Source organism: Manis pentadactyla, chromosome 9 (genome assembly GCF_030020395.1).
Source record: "Manis pentadactyla isolate mManPen7 chromosome 9, mManPen7.hap1, whole genome shotgun sequence".
NCBI lineage: Eukaryota > Metazoa > Chordata > Mammalia > Pholidota > Manidae > Manis > Manis pentadactyla.
Window position 1 is genome coordinate 86,593,630 of NC_080027.1, and position 26,265 is coordinate 86,619,894.

Genomic DNA, 26,265 nt, shown 5'->3' on the forward strand with positions numbered 1-26,265 from the left:
CCCGGTCACTTGTCTTCTCGCTCAACACCGGCCTTGGAATCGGTGAGTCTCCCCTTCATGGTCGACTTAAATGTCCTTTTGGAACCTGGGAAGTGACCGCTGAGTGTCCAGCACCCCCAAGGGCTCCTCTAGGACAGGGGCACCCCCAACAGAGTCACGGTTGATCCCCATAGTTGACCCTTCTCTGCCTCCCCATGGTGAGAATCCTCATCCACTGAGGCCCGGTCTCCCTTTATCTACGTATCTACTAGACTCGAAAACTCCTGGTACCAGGTACCGAGCCTCCCCTGTATTTTCGCCTCGACCCCCTAACTGTGCCTGGTCTTCTCCGTGACCTTCTCAATCGCTCAGGGATGCCTCAGTGACTTCTGAACGGTCTCGTTCTCACCATGGGATCTGGCCCCTCCGTTCCTGCAGATTCACCGCTGGGGTGCTCACTCAATAATCTAAAGCCCCTCCACCTCACTCCAGACCTCAAACCTTTTAAGCCTGTTCACTACTGTAATGATATCTGGCCACCTACTCAGTCCTGAAGGAGTTTTGGGGTCCTCTATAGTCGGGGTAGAGGGCACACCTCATCAAACTTTACAAACTCCCATGCTTCACTGCATCTTTAGAGGCATTGCCCTCTCTCAGTCCTTTTTGGTGATTCCCCAGTGTCCCATCTCCCTTATGGGAAGGGACCTATTACACAAGGTTGGAGCTTCCATTACTTTCGCTCCCAGACCGCGCCTCAACCCCGACTCGCCTTCAATCCCACTTGTACTCGCCCTCCAACCCACTGAAAACCCACCTCCCTCTCCTTTTCCTCTGTCACCCCATCTGGTCAACCCTGTAGTCTGAGACACCCTCACCCCCTCTGTCGCCACCTGCCCCCCAGTAATTGTCAAACTTAAAGACCCCGCCTCTTTTCCCTCTCAACCTCAATACCCGCTGCCCCTCAAGAGTTTACTGGGCCTGCAGCCAATTATCCAGGAACTTTTACACAAACAGCTACTACGACCAGCCAATTCCCCTTTCAATACTCCTATACTGGCAGTTAAAAAGCCTAATGGTTCTTACAGGCTTGTCCAAGAGCTAAGGGTAATTAATGCAGCTATTGTTCCCATCCATCCTGTGGTCCCTAACCCCTATACTTTATTGTCCACCATTCCTGCTTCCACCACTCACTTTTCTGTCCTTGACCTCAAAGATGCATTCTTCACTATCCCCTCCATCCCGACTCTCAAAAATCTATTTGCTTTCACCTGGACCAATCCTCCACCCAAACTTCTACTCAATTGACCTGGACAGTCCTTCCCCAAGGCTTTAGAGATAGTCCCCACCTTTTTGGACAGACTCTAGCACAAGACCTCAAATCCCTTATGCTCTCGAGCTCCACCCTCCTTCAATATGTAGATGATCTCCTGTGCAGCCCCTCCTTACAAACCTCTCAACAAGATACTATTCTCCTTTTAAACTTTCTCTCAGAACATGGCTATCGGGTTTCACCCTCCAAAGTTCAGCTGTCTGCTGCTCAGGTCACATACCTGGGAGTTTAGCTCTCCCCTTGCTACAAGGCCATTACCATAGACAGGAAAAAACTTCTCCAAACTATGCCCATTCCAAATAACAAAGATGAAATTCTCTTTCCTGGGTCTTGCTGGGTTCCTTCGTTCATGGATCCCCAATTTTTCACTCCTGGCTGCCCCCCTCTATGAAGCATCCCGAGGACCTCTTGCTAAGCCTCTCTTGACGCCCAAAGCTAAGCCCTTCTATAAACTCCAGCTGGCCCTTCTACAAGCCCCCGCTCTGCACTTGCCTGACCTCACACGCCCCTTTTCTCTATATGTCTCAGGCAGGGCTTCGCCCTGGGAGTTCTGGAACATATGTTAGGACCCTCCTTTGCCCCGGTTGCCTATCTTTCCAAAAAACTAGATCCTACTATTCGGGGATGGGCTCCTTGCCTGCGAGACCTAGCAGCAGCGGCTGCCGTCCTCATTCAAGAATCCAAAAAACTCACCTTCGGGTCACCCACAACTATTTTCTCCCCTCATCCTCTTTCTGAACTCCTTACCTACAAAGGCCTGCAGACTCTTTCCCCCTGCAGGATTCTATCACTTCAAGTTGCCCTAGTTGAAGACACCTCACTCAATTTCAAAACCTGTCCTCCCCTTAATCCCTCCACCCTTCTTCCATTATCTCCCGATCCACAGGCAGGATCATAAGCCTCCTTCCATAACTGTTTACAAACTCTAGATGAACTCCTACCCTGTCCCTCCCACATTCAGGAGGGCACCCTTCCTCAGGTCACATATACTTGGTTTACTGATGGCAGTTCCTTTATCCATGAGGGTGTTTGACGCGCAGGATATGCCATTGTCTCTCTGGACAAAACTATTGAGGCAAAGCCCTTACCTCCTAACACTACAAACCAACAAGCAGAACTGATCACCCTTACCCAAGCCTTCACTTTGGCACAGGGATCCTCTCTTACTATCTATACTGATTCTAAATATGCTTTCTATATCCTGCTGTCCCATGCAGCAATCTGGAAAGAACGGGGACTCCTCAACACTAAGGGCAGCTCTATCGCCAACACCAAACACATTATACCACTGATAGAAGCCTCACATCTTCCAACAGCCATAGGCCTAGTACATTGCCGCTCCCATCAGTCAGATCAGTCATCCATCTACCTTGGTAACAACAGGGCAGATGAGGCAGCCCAAAAAGCAGTGTTAGTTCTTGTAATAAGTGCCCTCGTTCCAAGCCCTAAAAAATCCGTTTCCACAACTACCGGCCCGCTTTCCACTGAGGCCATACTCTCCTACTTACATCACTTATTCCACCCTAACCTCCAGTCTTTACAATGCTTTCTCAAAACTTACCTGCCTCTTTCTCATTCAGAAACTGCCTTCCTCAAAACACTCACCACTTCATGAGAAGTCTGTCAAAAAGTCAATCCCAACTCACCTTCTCGACCACCCACCTTTCCTACCCATCAAGCATGAGGGCTCATTCCCGGGACTGATTGGCAGCTCGACTTTACTTATATGCCCCCAGTAAAACGCCACCGGTGTCTTTCAGTACTGGTAGACACATTTTCAGGATGGGTCGAGGCCTTTCCCACAACTAATAAACGAGCCCAGACTGTCTCCAACGTCCTACTGTCTGAAATTATCCCACGCTTTGGGATACCTACTTCCTTACAATCAGACAATGGCCCCGAGTTTATCTCTCAAATCTCCCAAGCAACCACTAAGGCCCTTAATATTCCATGGCATTTTCACATCCCCTATCACCCACAAACCTCAGGTAAAGTGGAAAGGACCAATAGAACCCTCAAATCTATCCTTACTAAATTATCCCTGGAGCTCCACCTTGATTGGATAAAACTCCTTTCCTTGGCCCTACTTTGACTCTGGGCCTTGCCAAAAAGACCTGCTACACTTTCTCCTTTTGAACTCATGCATGGCCGCCCCATGCTTCCTCCAGGTCTCAACTCTGAACCTCCTATCCTTCCTCCTCATCTTGTCAACCCTTTACTTCAACACATTCGCTCTCTACTCTGGTCCCACGCTGACCTCTACACACCAAAACCTCAAGACCCCACTTCTACTTTTTATCACCCAGGAGACTCTGTGCTCCTATCCCCACCACACCAAGCAACACAATCCCTAACTCCCAAATGGCAAGGACCACACACAGTAATCCTTTCCATGCCAACTGCAGTTAAACTTCAGGGTCTTCCCCATTGGATACACAACTCCCACCTTAAGCCGTTTGTCTCAGCTTATTCCCCTCCCTCCAAATCTCCCACAGGTTCCTACTCCTCCACCCTGAAGGGACCTCTTACTCTCCGCATTTCGCGCTGCTCATCTCCACTTCCACTCATCACTGAAGAAGTTTCTGCCAGCACAGAGTCCTAAGACCTCCCTTACAACCGCCATGCATCATGCTTCAGGATTATTAACCCTGGTCTCAACACTTATTCTCTCACCAGACCTATCTTCCCAACACCAGCCCTTTCTTCTCTTTCATACTGTTCAAAAGATTGCACTATCAAGGATTCCCTTTGCCCTACAGGTTGCTTTTCTGCCTACACATATGTCCCCCAAAATGCTATTAATTCAGCCACCCTATGTAAACATAGCAATCAGCCCAAATGTAAAAAATTTCTAACCAAACCTTTAACCAGCTTATATTACAGGATTACCAACCTCTCTCCAAAGACGATAATCCTTATTGAACCTAGAAAATGCCATCGCCACTGCAGACCAAGGGCTCATCTGAGGACCGCCCCCCATCAATACAAAAATGAACTTCATCACCCCTAATCAGCAGGAAGTAGTTACTGAAGACTGACCTTCACCCCTTCCCAAATCCTCTACCACTTATGAAACAGAAAAGGGAGGAATATAAGAAAATAGTAATTTATCCTCCATTTTCCCATGGTCCCAAGCACATAAGCCGGTGAGAATTATGTCTGGGCTTGCCTGGGGCTTGCCCCGCCTTATTTCTAAACATCCCGACCCTCCCCCAAGGCAGCAGATCCCGGCACCACGCTGCTGCTACCCTCCACCACCATCTGGGGCCAGCCACTTTCTCTTTCAAATAAAATCTCTTGCGTGGGCCCGTGTCTCCTGAGTCGTTCTGGGTAAGGAGGGTCGCAGTGAGATACCCTTTCAGTATGTGATCATTAGTCCCACCTAAGCTGTGCTTCACCTAGGAATGCCCACGCCAAGGTACCGGCATCCCTCTGTCACTAGGTTGGGCTTCCTATCCCTTACCAAATCGCTTGGTGTAGAGCATTTCGCCCAGGTTATGGGGAGCCAGGGAGTACACTGCCAGAATGCCTTCATCGGGAAAGCCCCTTTGGCTGCTAGGGATGAAAGCTGCCAAGAGCTGGCCATCTGCAGAAATGTCACAGCTGGCATCATTGTAGATTTTGCAGTTCTGCACCAGCACATTCACGGAGGCTGCATCAAAGAAAGAAAAGAGGGTAAGAAAATTTGGAATTGATGATGTGAAAAATTCTGGGCCAAGAAATTCTGGGGCCTTCCTGAGGGCCTGAACCCTCTCTAGAAAATCTAAAGGTTGCCCTGTCAATCAAACTAAAATGTCATTAACAAGCAACACAAGAGACAGGAAAGACATATCTCTTCTACCGTTTTAAGGGGAAACTACAGAGAGTCAACACAACCACAATCAACCTGCTGAGTATTAGTTCACACTTAGGAAGTATCACTTGAGAGATAAGACAAGGAAAAAGTTATTAAAAATTGTTCCTGGAGAGCCACTCAACAGCTGTTATTGTCCAAAAGATCAAAACTAAGATGAATGAAAATGCAAACCCACTGATTCTAAGAAAAAGGTGATACAGGTAGCGTCCTTGGGGTGAGAATCCTACTCTCTACCTGCTGTGTGACCTTGAAAAAGGCAGTCATTTCACAAATCTGTGTCTTACTTTCTCATTTAAGATAAACGGAACACTTAAAGAGACTTCAATTGTCAAGACAGCTCCTTGCTAATACTAATCCCTAAATCCACAAGAGAGGATAAAGAGAAACAAAGCCAAGCCCTGGATGGCTGGAACTCTTCTAATCTCTCACTGTACTCCATGCCTCACCCATACCATAAGCTAATATCCACAGGCAGCCCCAGTCTGCACTTAACAGTTACTGAGAATTAAGCACAGATCAGCTAGGCAGCAAGCTCAGCATGAGGCACCGGGTGGGGGTGGTGGAATGTCTGTAGGTGAGGAGAATCCACTCCACATGATGGGACTAACGAGATGTTAGCCAGCACAGGGACCCTGCCTGCACGCTTTGTTTCAGTTTTCATTTGATTCCCCTCTGAGGCCCACTGTGTAACTCCTTGCCAAGAGGAGGCAGCTCACCCTTGATGTGCGCCTGGAGACAGAGTGCCCACATTATGGGCACAAGCAGAACAGCACACATATTCAAAGGGACCAAGCGACTCTGCTGTGTCTCATTTACATCTACTTCATATACACATGCAAAGAGACTTTTATTCCTTCTTTTATTTGAAGATTACTTGGATATCACAGTCAGAAGAGTAGTTTTCTAAAAAAAAAAGCTAAGTTCAGCTGCCCTCACCAGATTCCAGGTGACTAACTCCAAGAGCCCAAAAGGGCTAACCTGAGAGATCAAGGGTAATTTTCCTCTGGAAATTAACCTAAGGAATGCAAAACAAAGAATTGCTTTTCAGGGGTATTGATGCTTATGGGATCGGGGACTCAAGAGCGATTTCTAGAACACTATATTCACTCCCCTTCCCTGCGTGTTGCTAATGAAGCCACAGAGGTGACAGGAGTAAATCAAAAAAGACATCAGAACACACTGATTAGGCTATTGTGCCAATTCTTGGGGGCTGATACCTACAGCACAATTACACATAAAACCGAGGAGGGACTACAAGAATGGTCCTGTTTGCTAACTAATAAAAATAATGACATCCAAATATTCACTGCTACCACTATTAGGGTTCCGCACTGCTCAACTTCCAACCCACCATCTGCTCTAGCCTGTACGGCTGGATTTATCTAGTTAGCACTGAGACCGTCTGCTCATTACTCAGGGTCCCAAGCCTGTTGCCAAAAAGATGACAATCTCCTCCTCCTTTCCTGGATTGACAAATGATTCCAGTTGGCGATATAGAACCAAAGGAACTGGGGGAACCTTCAAGAGTGAGTCCATCTTGGTTTTCTAACCTAGAGGTTAGCACAATCCTCAACCATTTAAGACTATAATCATAAAAGGCAGGGAGAGAGAGAAAGTTATCATAAAGATCAAGCAGGACATGAAAATAAATAGGGAAAGAGATGGGACTCTGTGGACTTGAAGACAGCTTTGCACAGTTGCCATTTTAACCACATTTAATCTCTCAAAAATTCATGGTGGGTATTTTATGAAAGTAGGCTTTTCTCTCTTGCTGTTATATGGATCTAGCTCAGACATGTTCACATGTAATTCAGTCAAACATACAGAAGACTGTAATAATCCTTAAAACTCATCACCAACATAAAAATAAGCATTTAACTGTTTACTGTCAGATTAATTTCTAAAGGAGGTTTGGGGTGGGAAGGAAAGTACAAGGAAGGTTTTCCTTCTCTAAAGCCTGGCTCTGAGCCTCTGCAAAACTGGGCATATAGACAAAAAGCATTTTGTCAGCCTCAAATCCAGCCACTGTGTTTGTGTTTGTACTACATTATGATAATGCCAAGTCAATGGCCATCTCCCAAATTCCGTCCCCTCCCCTCCCCCCAACTCCACCCAGTTTCACAACTGCCCCCAGTTACTGCAATGGGCTCAGAGACACATGAAAATGATGAGACTGCTGAAAATAAAAAGAGCTTCTCCAGCAGCATGTTCAGTTTCAGAAATTGTGCAGCTGGTGATCTAGGGTTTCACTTCTACCCTAATGAAGGGGGTATGGCAGGCAGAGAGTGATTTCGTAGCTTAGTTTCAGCAATCACTGGGTGGTGTTTACAATTTCACTTTGATTTCAAAGCTTCAATTAGCAACTATGGATAAAGTGAAGGTTCCTGTGGCCAGGATTCTCACCTGGCCCTGGTTGACTAGCTCACTGCACACGTGTGGGCAATACATCGTTACTGACTCTATATAAAGAGCTCTGCCCAGTGCTCTGGGCGACACAGTGGCACGGCTGCAAGGCTGCAGGAGAGCAGAGCAGAGGCTGGAATGGTGGCAGCACCGAGGACAGAAACCCAGAGTACGGCTGTGCGGAAGAAGAGGCCTGGAGGCAGAGACGAGCCTGCTGCATGTAGACTCGCTCTGAGTGGACGGGATTTTAGTGATTGGGAATAAAGTTGGGTATAACCCTTTCACCCCAAGAATGTTCTACTGTCATTTCTTTGGTCACATTGAATCCACAGTGAACTTGCCCAGGGCTGAAACCCACTGGCAAGACAGCAACTTACATGTGCTGCTTGTTGTCTATTCATTTCCCACATGGAAATGGAAACATTTCCTTATGCAGCTGCTTCTTGTAAGGCTGAAACACTGATGAGTTGAAGTATACAGGGAGAGATTTCTTGCACCTCTGTTGGTTTTTGTTTTCTTGGGCCATAGAAAAGTAATGCACTAATGACAAGGACAACTCGTCCTTGTGGACTAAACAACAATGTAAGCAGGTAGAGAAAAAGTTGAAGTGAAATACGGTATAAGATACTAGCAACCTACATACCACCAGAAATCTTTGTTCTGCTCCCTGTCTTGCCTTACCACGGTTGTCAAGTATTAGCAAGCATCAGAATCGCCTGGAGGGATTATTAAAACAGAGAATGCTGGGTCCAGGCCTGAGAATTTGCATTTCTAGTAAGTTCCCAGGTGTGTCTGATACTGCTGGTTTGGGACCACACTTGAAAAACTGCTGCCTTACCAACCAAGCAGGCCTCCAGCAAGCTGCCCTGCACTTCAAGTCAAAACACAAGTGGGGAAGGATGATGGGACAGTTGCTGGGCAGCTGAGAATGGAAATAAAGACTAGGAGAGAAAGTACTTTTCAAATCACAACTGCTTAAGGGCTTCAGGGGACAACTCCAGGGGGAGAAAAAATGATAGAAAAACTGCAGAAGACAGCAGGAAGCCATGTTCCAGACTCTGCAATGTAATCTCCTCCTAATTATAAATGATTTCCAAGTAAAAATGCCCTAGCAGGGAATGGGAGGGGTTAGAAATACTGATGCCTACAGGAGCAGATGGCCCTGCCTTCCTATTCAGCTCCATAAATTATAAACAAACACCTTGTACAAAGATTGATTTGTAGCCTGTCGCTGGCTGCCCAGATGAGGCCTTGGGAGCAATTAGCAGTTGCAGTGCTTTTGCAAATGTATTAAATAGTGATTTGGAGAGCCCTAAGGGGTTTAAATCAGCAGGAACATTTCCTTTTAGCTATCTCTGAGCCCCTCAGATTGCAAAATAAGAACTCCTGCGCAGATCTCCAGACAACACTATAAATACTCCCAAAAGGCACCCAACACTGCACCCCCTGTGGTGCAGTCTGCCCCATAACATTCAGCTGCTGGGTTTCTGAAGGCCCATTCTGGCAGGGCATCCTAGTGACCAATGCTTTTCACACAATAAGAGTACTCTTAAAAACCACAATGCATCTAATGAGCTACTTTTTACATGAAAGTGATTTCACAATTATCTATGTATATGAGAACTTATTCATAAACTTCTAAATTTATAGAGAGTAATTCATTAATCCTACATCCCAACTAAAGAGAAACAGGTGGCAAGAATCTTTAGCCTAACTCCAGAAAAGGATTAAATGCAATTCAGGTAAGTCAGATGACTAGAAACACAGTGGCTGCTGAACGCGTGAGCAAAACTCAGAACCAGTGGCTCCCAGTTAGAGAAGAACTACCTCTCCTCCCTATGACTGCAAAAAACAGAAAAAGAAAAAAAGTAGCAGGCCCAGACCTCTAAATAAAGTATAAAAAGTAAAAGTAATTCCAATATACTACTTAAACTGTTCCCCCAAAACCTCCCCAAATTATATTTATAACACAAGCATAATAATGACACTAAAATCCATAGATTTTATTAAAAAGGAAAGGGCAGATCCATTCCACGAATATCAGTGAAAAACTATTTAGTAAGCTACACGGAAGGAATTTAACATTAAAGAATATACCGCGGACCACGCAGGGTTTACTCAAGGACTATTATAGAATGTATAAGCATAATGATCATGTTATTAGATCAAAAAAAGAAAAAACATGATCATCTTCATAGATGCTAAAAAGGCATGACTAAATGCAATATCCACTCTTAATAAAAATTCTCAATGAAATAGGAATAGATGACTTCCAAAAATGATCATTTCTAGTTCAACCCCAAAACCAACATATGCTACTGGGAAAAAGCTAGAAGTTTCCCTACTAAAAGCTAGGAACAATATGAGGATGGCTGCTATTACTTAACATTGTTTTGATGGCAGTAGCCAATGCATTTAGTCAAGAGAAAGAAACCACAGATGAAAACTTGGAATGGAAGAGGTAAAATTTTTACTATTTACAGATAACCTACCTAGAAAACCCATGAGGTTAACTCAGTAACAACAATAGTAAGAACACAAATTTAGGAAGATAGAAGAATTTTAAAAACAAACTTGAAACAAACTAAAAAAATGTACAGGATCTTTATGAAGAAAACTTTAAAACATTCACAAGACCAGGAGAAATTGAAAATCATATGATGTTCTTACATAAGAAGGTACCATAAAGATACTGAATTAACTTATAAATTTAATGTGATCGCAATAATTACACTAACAGGATTTTTTCGGGGGGTGCGGGGGTGAAGGGAAGAAACAAGGTAGTTTTAAAATCTATACAAAAAACAAAACTGCTTGAGCAGGCAGGAATATTTGGATTAAAACATAACAAGAGATTGTCTCCTGAGATTCTAAAATATAATGCTTCAAAGCTTAAGCCCATGTGGTACTCTCATATGAATAATCTCAATGGGACAGACTAGATAGTCTCTAAATATATCTAAATATACACAGGAAATACACAAGAAATAGGATGAAAGTGATATCCCAAATCAATAGAGACAAATGGATTATTGTATAAATTGGTTGGGACAAATGAATAGTAATATAAGGGAAAAGCTGACTCACTCTGCTTATTTGGGACTAGGTTAAATTTCTAGTGAATCTAAGATTTAAAGATAAAAACTAAAATACTAACTGATCTCCCTAATGATGACAAAATCTAGGAACCATAAAAGGAAACCTGGATAATTTTTTTTTTTTATGAGAACTCTTAGGATTTATTCTCTTAACAATTTTCCTATATATTATACAGAAGTGTTAACTATAGTTGTCATGTTGTACTTTACATCCTTAGTATTTATCTTATAACTGGAAGTTTGTACCTTTTATTATCTTCCTCCAATTTCTCCTTCCCCTATATTTTCTACCTCAGGTAACCACAGGTGTGAACTCTTTTTCTCTGAGTTTGGTTTTTTGTTTTCTGGCTCTTTAGATTCCACATATTTAAATGAGATCAGACAGTATTTTTTGTCTTTTTTTCTGTCTGACGTACTTCATTTAACATAATGCCCTCAAGGTCCATGCATGTGGTGGAAAATGGTAGGATTTATTTATTTTTTTTTATGGTTGCATAATATTCCGTTGTGTATATTTATCACAACTTTATCCATTCATCCATTGATGGACACTTAGGTTGTTTCTATGTCTTGGCTATTGTAGTTAATGTTGCTATGCACACGGGGGTGCAGGTATGGAAACCTGGATAATTTTGACTAAAAATAAATTCTATTACAAAAATAACCTTTGGCAAAGTCAAAAGACAAATGACAACCAGGAAACTCCTATTATAAGTTAATTTTCTGATTTACAAAGAGCTCCTGGATGGGTCAAGAAAAGGCAACACATGTGTGTAAGGGTATGAAGAGGCATACAACCTAGTTTGTAATATGAGAAATACAAATTTTAAATGCTATTTTTTACATATCATATTTGCAAATACCCAAACATATGACAACACATTCTGCAAGCAAGAGTTTAGGGTAACAGGTCTTCTCACACACTGCAGGTGAGAGTATAAACTGGCATAGCCTTTCAGATTGTGATTCAGCAGTATCTACCAAAATCAGAGATCTTCCTCCCTACAATACCATTTATAGGAATTTACCCTATATACTTGGACGTGTGCAAAATAGCAAACTGTGGCACAGTTTGTATAGCAAAAGACTGAAAGCAATTTAAAAGTCCCTGAGCAGAGGACTGATTAAAAATGCAATCTAGAGATTTCATTTGGACAATTGAATACTAGGCAGTCATTAAAAAAGAATGAGTAAACTCTTTATACAAAGAAAAGAACAGAAAAGCAAAGAACAGAAAGACTATGTATAACATTTGGGTGGGAAACATATTTGCATTTGCTTATATATACATACAATATCCTCAAAAATATACAAAAAACTGCTAAATTGTGGTTGCCTGTGGGGAGGAACAGTGGGTAGCTAGGAGTAGGGCTGGGAAACTTTTCACTATATTCACATTTATATTTTACAAATTTTTGAATGGCCAGTGTATTTCAGATTATAGTAATAGAAGCAAAGTAAACAAAATAAAGAAACAAAATAACTGGAAATAAAATTATGGCAAACAAGATATGGGCCATGAATCTAGAGATGAACAAGCAAACTTGGTATTCAATAAGGGGAAAGGTGGATTGCAGTTGATTCCTAGCAGAGTTAAAGAACAGATTTACGAAACGTGGCTTACAAGCACTTAGAAAGAAATGATTGCTGCTGAAGTTTCACAAGGATTAGGACATGAAAAATTAACCTCATTTTCATGGTCTGATAAGGATACCAAGACTGGCATATGGGGAAATGCCACAGAGAATGTCTTGATTATTTTAAGACATTTGACAAACTCTTACAATACCCTGTAGACAAGAAAGAAAAATGTAGGGTTTGGAACAACCATGCCCAGGGTGCTAATTCATGAACCAGAATGGAAACAGAGGAAATCCACAGCAATGTAACACAAGGCTTGGTGCAATGTCCTGACTGATCCCCCATTTTGCCAGCAATCTAAAGGAAGACAGAGAAAGCATGTTTATCAAATTAGTAGATGATGTGAGATTGAGAGAAAAGGACCGAAATCAAAGTTCAGATAGACGCTGACAGGCAGGAAGTAGGCACTGCAACTAGACACTATTAAGATAAAGTTTAACAGAAACACATACAATTTTGCTTTGGTTCTTAAAAAATTTGAATTGTACAAGCAAATACAGGATGGTAGAGTCTTGGGTTATTAACAATTATCAAGGAATTTTAAGTGACTGTAAACCAATACTGACTTCAGAAAAAGCTGCTGAAACTTAGGCTAAATTAACATTGTCTAGGTCACCACTGTGCTAGGTATTGGACAGCTCTCACCTAGCTCTGTTCTGGGCTCCCAGAGTCAAAAGTGAAGATGAGGAGAACTGTCAAAGATTTGGAAACCAGATCAATAAAATCAATCTAAGGAAATTTGGCCTGGAAAGAAAAATCTGAAGGGAAATGGCAGTTTATTTTCATACAGCTGGTGTACTGTCACTTAGAAGAGGCATCCTTAGACTTATTTTATTTAGATTCTGAGGTTGAACTAGGACCAACGGGAGGAAATGACAACATGGGAAATGGTGGCTGAGTATAAGAAAGAACAATTTAAGAGGAATTTAGCAGTGATGGAGTAGGCCATCTGTCAGACTATGTGATTTATCATCTTTAGGACTCAAGCAGAGGCTGAACTGCCACTCCCCAGCAATGTGTGAGAGTCTTCTGTTGGACAGGAAGTAAAATGAGCTGTCTAAAATATTGTGACTCCAATGAACAATTGGGACATGGGATTGTGGACTTCCCTAGAAGATGGGAAAGTGGACTGTCAGACAAACATGCTTGTAAATCACGTGCCTCACTTCATTCCTCTCAGATCTGGATTAATAAATGACTTAAACACCTTTGTAGTCTTTCCTCAAGGTTCAAAAGGCCTAGCGCCTAGTTCTCAGTTTGTACAGTCCCTTCTTTCTCTCTTCTTAGTTCCATCTAAACTTTGAGACTTAGGACAATGAATTACTAGTCAGTAAACTCCTCAGAGCAGAGAAATCTTCATTTTTGTGCCCACGTTAGATTGTTCCTACAGTTATACCCAGCACTGTTCACTGCTCAGAGTAGATGCTCAATGCATAGTTGAATTACTTGACTGTGAGTTGCAGAAGAGCTGTAGAAATGGCACATGAAAATCAGTTTTTCAACAAGATGATGAAAATTCCAGTGACAATGGGTCTCTGAGTTTTGGCTTACCAGTAAGAGATAACCCTTCCATGTTTACCCCCAGTTCTACTCTGACTTACCATTACTGATTTCTGGGAGGTCAAACTTAGTGAAGTCCCACCACTGGAGCCGGTAGGTAGTATTGGCAATGTTACTGGCCACAGCGGACTGTCCATCACCAATCACTGCCCCTGGTTGCGGAGAAACAGAGAGTACATTATAATATTTATCTACATGTTTTAATGCAAACATAAAACAACACACGTTGGGATTAAGAAGGAGAGAGGGAAGAAGAACCATAACTAAGATTTGAGAAAGCAGACAGACAAATCCCTATCTCAAAGAGACACCAGATGTGTTTCTCAAGAACAATTCTACATGGAATACCCCATTCATCAGCCCCTGTCATTATTACTTAGCATTTACTTAGTGCTAATAATGTAGCAGGTACTGTATACATCCTGTCTGGAAGGCTCACAATCTAAACAGACAAATGAGCTTTCATAATATTGTGGGAAAAGAAAAGTGAAAAATGGAAGAACACCATTAACACAGAAAATCATTTCGGTCCTGAGATGTCTTTGTAGTGAGCAGTGCTCTTTGGGAGAAAGCCTTGCCTCCTTTTCATATGACCTTTTTCCTAATAAAGTATCTCAAAAGGAGGCTTCCTCCAAGGAATAATCAGTCAGCATATAGCTGATTGGATAGACAGAGACAGTAAAGAACAAATGAGGTCATATTTGTTAATTTCTTCTTGGCTCCTGGCATGTAACACAGCAGAAATTTAAGAGCCTAGCTTTTCAGCATCAGAATATTTTTATTAAGGCTATTTTTTATCAGCCCTCCTACCCTGCCCCATAAAAACTTCTGTGAATCAGATTCACTTGTAACACCTCACAGCTTAACTTTCCCTGAAATATACACTTCTGTATGACATTTTTTCCTTGGTAACCAATTAAATAAAAAATGGATTTTTTTTAACAGGGTGACACTTTAATTTGCAGTTGTATTTCATTTACATGAACATGTCATTTCCTCCTCCTCTTCCCAGGTGCATTTCATACACAACCACCCTTCTAATCAGACAGAGCCAACCCTCTTGGGAGAATAGCACACTCTTGTATGCTAGACAACCTAAATGATATTCTCTGCTACAAATCAACTCCTACTTTGAGAAACAGAACTTGTTGGAGCTTACTAGTCCTGGAACAATGGACAATTTTAATACCTAGAGTCTTCAGTATCACCATCTTTCTCCTCTTCATAGCCTGCAAAAGGGTCATGTTGTCTGTATTTTTTCCTTATAGAGGGCTGCGTTTATTGCTCTCCTACTCCTGCTGTTTCCCTATTCTTTCCTCAAAATATCAAGAGATTTTTCAGAGAGAAAATGTTCTTCATGCCAGGAAATATGAGAAAAGTACTATTCTCACCCTCTCCAGTTACTGCAGGCTACTACATAAGAAGACTCCTTTCAACATTAGTTTACTGATTGTGTCCTTGGCCCAATTTCATTGTGAAAGAAAGGTACAAATAACAGTTCATTTCCAAGATGATGATACTTCTAGATTATGTATTCTCAACATGGGCAATATTGCCCCCATGGGAGTGAAAACTGGTTCATGGGGGGAAAATATCATTAAAACTGCTAGTTCCTCTTCAAAGTACTGCAATATATAAAGATATACAGCACATCTGTAACATTAGAATTAGATGGGAGGGGAGACAGGAAAAAAATACCTAAAAAGGCTCCTTAGGAGGTTAATGATGAAATACCATTCTAGATAAACCAATACACCTAAACAACACATTCCTTAAAATCTTATCAATTCAAAGACAAATCCAAATGGTCATGATCTCCCTCAAGACCTGAGAAAGACAGCATTTGGGTGTGCTGTCAATGAGCCACTGACCTCAAACTCCTATTGAGGGCCCTGTGGCATATCACTCACATGAGGTAAATACATGTCCTTGCTTTTAACCTTTAATAATTACATCTGACTTGGGAACTTTTGCTTTAACTTCTGGGTTGTGAAGGTAAGCTACCTACAGGACTTTCTTAATAGGAATATTCTTGATTTTTCTAGGCCTCCTTGACAATGAAAATAATTTTTTAAATTCTAAGGTCTACCACTTCCCTGGAAAGAATTGCTCAATTTCATTCTGACCCAGGTTCAATTTCACTGCGCTTATGAATTGTTCCCCTGGATTGCTAATGTAAGTGGCTGACATCTCCCTTTGACCACTAGTCTCTCTCAAATTACTCTAGTTCCTTATCATTTCCTCCAGTGTTTAAGAGAAAAGCATACAACTTCAAATGGAAGAAGGTAAGTTGATTTTCTCAGTGTATAATAAACAAAATGCTAGTTGCTAAAAGAGGGTAGAAAATAAATTGAAGAACAAACCCCCATATTCTAGGAGCTTAAAATCTGGGGGAAAGAATGAGATCTACAAACAAAACAGTACAGAGAATACCAGATGCTTTATGAGTGCTATGTATCTGCAACTAGGAACACAAATGATTGACTCCAACCCACAGCTCCAGAAGCATCCTGTACAGTCCATGCCTCCAGAACTCTTCTGGAGAACAGCTGTGCAATTTAATAAACGTGTCTGGTCTCGCTGTGTGGAAGAGATTGGGAATGTGTTCTCTGCCAATGGTGCCAGAGTGCTGAGGAGAAACGGAGCCTGCCACTAGGCAGAGTCAATTTTCTGTGCCGTGTAAACATAGATAAGGCAGCTAAAGAGATCAGCAACAGACTATTGTCACCAGGTTCTCTTCTGCAAGACCTGCGGTCAACTAAGCCAGCTCTTAGAAACAATCAGGAAGAAAAAGTATCATCCTATTAAAAACCCCAACTACTAAGATGAAGGTATAGGAAATGTGCCAGAACAAGCTAATGGACTGAGCTACAAAGTATTTACATAGGAGGCACTAAGCCTCAGAAACTAACTCCTGAGAGATGGCAGAGGGATTTCTGAGGTCTCAAGGTTTTTCCAGTTATAACAAAATGGAACAAACTAGACTCAGAGTTTCCCAACCTCCGTTACTGGTATTTTGAGCCAGATAATTCTTTGTTTAAGGGGTGGGGTGGGTCTTGGGCTTTGTAAGCTGTTTACTAGCATCCCTGGCTTCTACCCACTGGATGCCAGTGGCACACCATCCCCTAACCCAGTTGTGACAAACAAAAAATGTCTCCAGACACTGACAAATCTTCCCTGGGGATCAAAATTATCCATGGTTGAGAAACTCCAAGGTAGATAAATACAGCCTACATTTTAACTCCAAGGTCAGTGCTCTGAGGAAGCACTACTGGAATGGCCACTGCTAAAGGTACCAGGACTGCCAGTGATACACTGATGTTGGAAATAATCTAATCAAAGCCTCAACATTATACAACTATTCCCTTAGCAGCTTCCAGTTTTCCATTTGACATGGATTAGAGTCTGGCTTGAATGATGAGCTTATTTTATGGTTTATTGTTTGTCTGTTTTTTTTTGTTGTTGTTGCTATTGTTTTGTGTTTTTTTTTTGCATGGTTTCCAAGAATACAGACTTTGGAATCAGGTGGACTGATTTTGACACTTCTTGCTATAGTAGTAACTTTGTGTAAATTAATCTGAGCCTCAGCTCCCTTATCTGTAAAATGGGTATAATAATACAATTTATGGGTTTGTGGAGAGAATTTACTAAAACAACAAATGTAAACTGAAGACAAATAGTATCTAGTAAATGAGCAACACTAAAATTATTTTAACCATATTCTCCAATTACTGTATGCTTTTTCTCTATAGGTATAGATCTATAATGAACAACTCATTAACAGAGGTCTTTTTGTAAGAGACTGGCCCAATTAATGTGCCAGGGCTATGAGAGAGTAACTTAATCATAGAATTAAAGTTACATGTCTAGGCCTAGACCCTTTAGTAACTTTCTCCTTGAAATACAACGTAGGCCAAGATGGACCACATTCTGGGCCACAAAACCCACTGTAACAAATTTTTAAAGATGGAATATAAAGTATTTTGTCAGGAACCACAAGGAACTGAACTAGAAATCAGTAACAAAAAGATAACAGGAAAATCTCAAAACACTTGGGAGACTAAGAAACAAACTTTAAATAACACACGGCTCAAAGAAGATACCTTAAGAGAAAATTTTAAATATTTTAAACTAAATGAAAGTGAAAATGTAACTTATTAAAATTGTGGGATACAGCACAAGCAGTGCTCAGAGGGAAATTTACTGCACTGAATGCATATATTAGACAAGAAAACAGATCTAAAATCAACAATTTAAGCTTCTACCTTAGGAAACAAGAAAAAGACCAAGTTAAATTCAAAATAAGCCAAAGAAAATAAACTGTAAAAATTAGAGCAGAAATCAATGAACTGAAAATGGTAACTCAACAGAGACAGACAGACCAATGAAACCAAAATACGGTTCTTTGAAAAGCTCAATAAAATTGGTAAACCTTGAAACAACAAATGCTGGTGAGGATGTACAGAAAGGGGAACCCTCCTACACTGCTGGTGGGAATGTAAGCTAGTTCAGCCGTTGTGGAAAGCAGTATGGAGGTTCCTCAAAAAACTAAAAATAGAAATATTATTTGACCTGGGAATTCCACTCCTAGGAATTTACCCAAAGAATACAAGTTCTCAGATTCAAAGAGACATATGCACCCCTATGTTTATTGCAGCACTATTTATAATACCCAAGATATGGAAGCAACCTAAGTGTCCATTAGTAGATGGATAAAGAAGATGTGGTACATATACACAATGGAATACTATTCAGCCATAAGAAAAAAACAAATCCTACCATTTGCAACAACACGGATGGAACTGTAGGGTATTATGCTTAGTGAAATAAGCCAGGTGGAGAAAGACAAGTACCAAATGATTTCCCTCATTTGTGGAGTATAACAACGTAGGAAAACTGAAGGAACAAAATCAGCAGCAGACTCACAAACTCCAAGAAGGGACTAGCGGTTACCCAAGGAGGGGGGTGGGGGAGGGTGAGTGGGGAGGGAGGAGAAGGGGACTGAGGAGTATTATGATTAGTACACATGGTGTGAGGGGTCACAGGGAGGACAGTGTAGCTCAGAGAAGACAAGTAGTGACTCTGTGGCATCTTCCTACTCTGATGGACAGTGACTGCAATGGGGTATGATGGGGGACTTGATAATATGAGTGAATGTAGTAGCCACATTGTTTTTCTTGTGAAACCCTTATAAGAGAGTAAGTATATCAATGATAGCTTGAAAAAAGAGTGAGTGAACCCAAGGCTCTCATTCATGTTTTAGGAGACATTGGAAATAGCAGCTGTCCATAAAGACACTGTTAGTCATGGCAGTTCACCTTCTATCCTACAACCACAGAGTTCTTCCCAGGAACCTCAGAGCAAAAGAGTAAATGATTATTCGGATGAGAGACAAAACAAGGGGGGAAGAAAAAACTTAAATCCAGTGATCCTGGACAACCACCAGAGAGAAAAACAATGGCAAAAACCAAGCTACCAAGTCTCATTCTCTGAGTCAGGTTTTCAATTTGTAGGCCAGAAGCCTCAGGATAAAATCTTAATAGTCACAATAGTCAGATGGCAGATGAGCTCTACCAAGCCTGACAGCCTGCATGCATCTCTCTGCCTCTTCTTCTTTTGGATCCCTCTCTTCTGTTACTTGAAAAGAGAATTGGGAACCTTTTTTTCAAAACAGCTTTTTAGCCTCTTTTCATGATCTGTTCTAGGAGCAGGGAAATGAACAGTATGATTCAACAGTACAGTGCAAATACAGAACAATGGGAATCATTAGCAAATCTATCATCAAGCTAATTCAGGAGGGTAAAAAAGGGCAAAGTTACAAAGAAAGAAACAATTAAATTATATTTCAGTCCTATAACATTGTTCCACTTGAGGCTGCTTAATCAGAAAGGCTATCCCTGATTGTGCTGGGAAGATGGAATAAGAATGGGGTTGGGGTGCAAACATTCATTGGCCTGGAAACCCAATTACTATCCTTCTGCTTGGTTATGATATGAGACCAAAACCAGCTTGCTAATTGGTCAGTAGAACAAGAAACTCAACTTTTTAAAAACTCTAGAAAGCCAGTCATAAAAGACCACATACTGTATGATTCCATTTACATGAAATGCCTAGAATAGGCAAAACTGTAAGACAAAAGTAGTTAGTGGTTGCCTAGAGCTGGAGGGAGTGAAGGGTCAAGGGGGAAGTCACTGCTATAGGGTATGGGGTTTTTAGGTGATAAAAATGTTCTGAATATATAGATAGTGGCAATGGTTGTACAACTTTGCCAATATACTAAAAGCACTGAATTGTGTACTTAAAAAAACAGGTGAACTATATGGTATGTGAATTTTATCTCAGTAAGGCTATTGTTAAACAAATACTACTCTATGTGAAATTTGGTAAATTTGTGAAGCAAGAAATGGCAACAGTATTTTTGGTATTCCTTTGCATTTTTTAGTAATTTTGAGTGCTTGTGAGCATCTTTTTACTTATTTATTGGCTGGTTGTACTTCTTTTAGGGTATACCGCCTTACCTACATCTTATGTGCATTTTTATGTTTGGTCATTTTAAGTTTTTTCTTACAGATTGTCTGAGCTGTTCGTGAAAATTAATTCTTCTCAGAGAAATACAACACAGAATCATTTGGACATAAAAAGCATACTTCCTTTCTAAGTACATACTGAACAGTATCCTGGGAGGAACACTTCTTTCCAGAAAGCTTCGTTCATTCAAATGCAGTATTTAACTCTGTTCTATGAAGGGGATATAACTAAGCACTTTGTCACACACACACTGTCACATCACCATTTAAAAATAATCTCATCTGGAAGGAGCCAAGATGGTGGTATGAGTAGGGCAGTGGAAATCTCCCAAAATCATACATATTTTTGAAAATACAACAAATACAACTATTCCTAAAAGAGAGACCAGAAGATACAGTACAATAGCCAGGCTACATCTACACCTGTGAGAACACAGAACCTCACGAAGGGGGTAAGATGCAAACCGCCACCCAGCAGGACCGGAGTGCGTCCCTCACTCCAGCTCCAAGGCGGGAGTAAAGGAGTCAGAGCGGGGAGGGAGAGACAGCCCAGGACTGCTAAATACACAGCCCTAGTCATCCGCACTGGGAGCACAGACACACAGTGCGTGGTGTGCTGGATACTAGGGAAACACAACAGTAAAACCTGCAAGAGGGTTCCCACAGCCAGCGCCCCTGAGACAAAAGAAAAGCGAGTGCTCTTTCAAAGTCTTAAAGGGACAGGAGCCTCACAGCTGGATGGAAGCATCCTGGCACACTCAGCCTAGCAGCTGGGAATCCCAGGGAACTCCAGGCACCGAAACCCCCTGGGCAGCAGCGCCGCTCTGAGGAGCCTCACAGCCATAAACACCCTCTTACCCGTTCTCCCTCCAGTGCGGCCCTGCCATAGTGGAGAAGCAGCCTGAGACCGGCCATGCCAACAGCGGCCAGGCAGAGCCTCCCCCGCAGGTACCCGGGCCAGTCTGAGAGACCCCGTCGGCATGAAGCTGCCCAGCACAAGCTGCTAAGGGTTGCCGTTCTCGCAAGAGAGGAAGCTGACGAGCAAGAGGGAAGGGACTTTGTTCTCCCTGCTAACACATGCGCCAACTGCCCACGACTACCTCTATCAACATGAAAAGGCAAAAGAATGTGACTCAGACCAGAATCACACAGACAACCCCTGAGAGGGAACCTGGGGAGATAGATTTAACCACTCATCCTGAAAAAGAATTCAAAATAAATGTCATAACCATGCTGATAGACTTGCAGAGAAATATGGAAGAGCTAAGGAGGAAGAATACAGAAATAAAACAATCTCTGGAAGGACTTAGAAGCAGAATGGACAAGGTGCAAGAGGCCATTAAAGGAAGAGAAATCAGAGAACAGGAACACAGAGAAGCTGATGCAGAGAAAGATAAAAGGATCTCCAGGAATGAAAGAATATTAAGAGAACTGTGTGATCAATCCAAAGGGAACAGTACTAGCATTATAGGGGTACCAGAAGAAGAAGAGAGAGAAAAAGGGATAGAAGGTGTATTTGAAGAAACAATTGCTGAAAACTTTCCCAAACTGGGGGAGGAAAGTCTCTCAGACCACGGAAACCAACAGAACTCCCAACAGAAGGGACCCAAGGAGGACAACACCACGACACATAATAATTAAAATGGCAAAGATCAAGGAAAAGGACAGAATATTAAAGGCAGCCAGAGAGAGAAAAAAGGTCACCTACAAAGAAAAACCCATCAGGTTATCATCAGACTTCTCAACGGAAACCTTACAGGCCAGAAGGGAATGGCATGATGTATTTAATGCAATGAAACACAAGGGCTTTGAACCAAGAATACTGTATCCAGCACGATTATCATTTAAATATGAAGAAGGAATTAAACAATTCCCAGACAAACAAAAGTTGAGGAAATTTGTCTCCCACAGACCTCCTATACAGGGTATTCTAGAGGGACTGCTCTAGATGGAAGCACTCCAAAGGCTAAATAGATGTCACCAGAGAAAATCACAGCAAAGAAAGCAGACCAACCAAATACTAAATAAGGCAAAAAATAAAATCAACTACCCACAAAAGCAGTCAAAGGAAACACAAAAGAGCACAAAATAAAACACCAAACATATAAAGAATGGAGGAGGAGGAATAAGAAGGGAGAGAAATAAAGAATCATCAGACTGTGTTTCTAATAGCTCAATAAGCGAGTTAAGTTAGACGGTATGGTAGTAAAGAAGCTAACCTTGAACTTTTGGTAACCACAAACTTAAAGCCTGCAATGGCAATAACTACATATCTTTCAATAATCAACCTAACTGTAATAGGACTAAATGCACCAATCAAAAGACACAGAGTAATAGAATGGATAAAAAAGCCAGACCTGTCTATATGCTGCTTACAAGAGACTCACCCCAAACCCAAACACATGCACAGACTTAAAGTCAAGGGATGGAAAAAGATATTTCATGCAAACAAGGAGAAAAAGGCAGGTGTTGCAGTACTAGTATCAGACAAAATAGACTTCAAAACAAAGAAAGTAACAAGACATAAAGAAGGACATTACATAATGATAGAGGGGTCAGTCCAATAAGAGGATATAACTATTATAAATACATATGCACCCAATACAGGAGCACCAATATATGTGAAACAAATACTAACAGAATTAAAGGAGGAAATAGAATGCAATGCATTCATTCTGGGAGACTTCAACACACCACTCACTCCAAAAGGAGAAATCCACCAGACAGAAAATAAGTAAGGACGCAGAGGCACTGAACAACACACTAGAACAGATGGACCTAACAGACATCTATACAACTCTACACCCAAAAGCAGCAGGACACATATTCTTCTCAAGTGCACATGGAACATTCTCCAGAATAGACCGCATACTAGGCCACAAAAAGAGCCTCAGTAAATTCCAAAAGATTGAAATTCTACCAACCAACTTTTCAGACCACAAAGGTATAAAACTAGAAATAAATTGTGCAAAGAAAGCAAAAAGGCTCACAAACATATGGAGGCTTAACAACATGCTCCTAAATAATCAATGGATCAACGACCAAATCAAAATAGAGATCAAGCAATATATGGAAACAATTGACAACAACAGCACAAAGCTCAAACTTCTGTGGGACACAGCGAAAGCACTTTTAAGAGGAAAGTATATAGAGATCCAGGCGCACTTAAAGAAGGAAGAACAATTCCAAATGAATAGTCTAAAGTCACAATTATCAAAATTGGAAAAAGAAGAACAAAGGAGGCCTAAAGTCAGCAGAAGGAGGGACATAATAAAGATCAGAGAAGAAATAAATAAAATTGAGAAGAATAAAACAATAGAAAAAAATCAATGAAACCAAGAGCTGGTTCTTCAAGAGAATAAACAAAATAGATAAGCCTCTAGCCAGACCTATTAAGAGAAAAAGAGAATCAACACACATCAACAGAATCAGAAACGAGAAACGAAAAATCAAGACGGACCCTACAGAAATACAAAGAATTATTAGAGAATATTATGAAAACCTATATGCTAACAAGCTGGAAAAACTAGAATAAATGGATAACTTCCTAGAAAAATACAACCTTCCAAGACTGACCAAGGAAGAAATACAAAATCTATACAAACCAATTACCAGCAAAGAAATTGAAGCAGTAATCAAAAAACTACCCAAGAGCAAAACCCCTGGGCCAGATGGATTTACCACAGAATTTTATCAGACATACAGAGAAGACATAATACCCATTCTCCTAAAAGTTTTCCAAAAAACAGAAGAGGAGGGAATACTCCCAAACTCATTCTATGAAGCCAGCATCACCCTAATACCAAAACGAGGCAAAGACACCATCAAAAAAGAAAATTACAGACCAATATCCCTGATGAACAAAGATGCAAAAATACTCAACAAAATATTAGCAAACCGAATTCAAAAATACATCAAGAGGATCATACACCATGATCAAGTGGGATTCATCTCAGGTATGCAAGGATGGTACAACATTTGAAAATCCATCAACATTATCCATCACATAAACAAAAAGTAGGACAAAAATCACATGATCATCTCTGTAGATGCTGAAAAAGCATTCGACAAAATTCAACATCCATTCATGATAAAAACTCTCAACAAAATGGGTATAGAGGGCAAGTACCTCAACATAATAAAGGCCATATATGATAAACCCACAGCCAACATCATACTGAACAGCGAGAAGCTGAAAGCTTTTCCTGTAAGATCCGGGACAAGACAGGGATGCCCACTCTCCCCACTGTTATTCAACATAGTACTGGAGGTCCTAGCCATGGCAATTAGACAAAACAAAGAAATACAAGGAATTCAGATTGGTAAAGAAGAAGCCAAACTGTCACTCTTTGCAGATGACATGATATTGTACATAAAAAACCCTAAAGACTCCATTCCAAAACTACTGGAACTAGTATCGGAATTCAGCAAAGTTGCAGGATACAAAATTAATACACAGAAATCTGTGCTTACCTATACACTAACGATGAAGTACTAGAAAGTGAAATCAGGAAAACACTTCCATTCACAACTGCATCAAAAATAATAAAATACCTAGAAATAAACCTAACCAAGGAAGTGAAAGACCTATACCCTAAAAACTACAAGACACTCTTAAGAGAAATTAAAGAGGACACTAACAAATGAAAACTCATCCCATGCTCTTGGCTAGGAAGAATTAATATCGTCAAAATGGCCATCCTGCCCAAAGTAGTCTACAGATTTCATGCAATCCCTATCAAATTACCAACAGCATTCTTCAACGAACTGGAACAAATAGTTCTAAAATTCATATGGAACCACTAAAGACCCCAAATAGCCAAAGCAATCCTGCGAAGGAAGAATAAAGTGGGGGGGATCTTGCTCTCCAACTTCAAACTCTACTAGAAAGCCACAGTAATCAAGGCAATTTGGTACTGGCACAAGAACAGAGCCGCAGACCAGTGGTACAGAATAGAGACTCGAGACATTAACCCAAACATATATGGTCAATTAATATATGATAAAGGACCCATGGACATACAATGGGAAAATGACAGCCTCTTCAACAGCTGGTGTTGGCAAAACTGGACAGCTACATGTAAGAGAATGAAACTGGGTCACTGTCTAACCCCATACACAAAAGTAAATTTGAAATGGATCAAAGACCTGAATGTAAGTCATCAAACCATAAAACTCTTAGAAAAAAACATAGGCAAAAATTTCTTGGACATAAACATGAGTGACTTCTTCATGAACATATCTCCGTGGGCAAGGGAAACAAAAGCAAAAATGAACAAGTGGGACTATATCAAGCTGAAAAGCTTCTGTACAGCAAAGGACACCACCAAGAGAACAAAAAGGCATCCTACAGTATGGGAGAATATATTCATAAATGACAGATCTGATAAAGAGTTGACAACCAAAATATATAAAGAGCTCACACACCTCACCAAAGAAAAAGCAAATAATCCAATTAAAAAATGGGCAGAGGAGCTGAACAGACAGTTCTCCAAAGATGAAATTCAGATGACCAACAGACACATGAAAAGATGCTCCACATCACTAGTCATCAGAGAAATACAAATTAAAACCACAATGAGATATCACCTCACACCAGTTAGGATAGCCAACATCCAAAAGACAAACAACAACAAATGTTGGCGAGGTCGTGGAGAAAGGGGAACCCTCCTACACTGCTGGTGGGAATGTAAATTAGTTCAATCATTGTTGAAAGCGGTATGGAGGTTCCTCAAAATGCTCAAAATAGAAATACCATTTGACCCAGGAATTCCACTTCTAGGAATTTATCCTAAGAATGCAGCACTCCAGTTTGAAAAAGACAGATGCACCCCTATGTTTATCATAGCACTGTTTACAATAGCCAAGATA

At 41.1% G+C, this 26,265-nt stretch overlaps 1 protein-coding gene across 9 annotated transcripts in view; it reads right to left on the reverse strand.

The window, feature by feature from the left end:
* The window catches only part of AMBRA1 (autophagy and beclin 1 regulator 1), a 247,065-nt gene that overhangs the window by 46,694 nt on the left and 174,106 nt on the right, over window positions 1-26,265 (reverse strand). For all 9 annotated transcript variants that reach the window (XM_036891716.2, XM_036891718.2, XM_057507588.1 and 6 more), the window contains 2 exons: window positions 13,909-14,019; window positions 4,773-4,961 (listed from right to left, as the gene is read on the reverse strand). In XM_036891716.2, coding sequence (XP_036747611.2) covers window positions 4,773-4,961; window positions 13,909-14,019 — 300 coding nt within the window. The remainder of the gene's footprint in view (window positions 1-4,772; window positions 4,962-13,908; window positions 14,020-26,265) is intronic.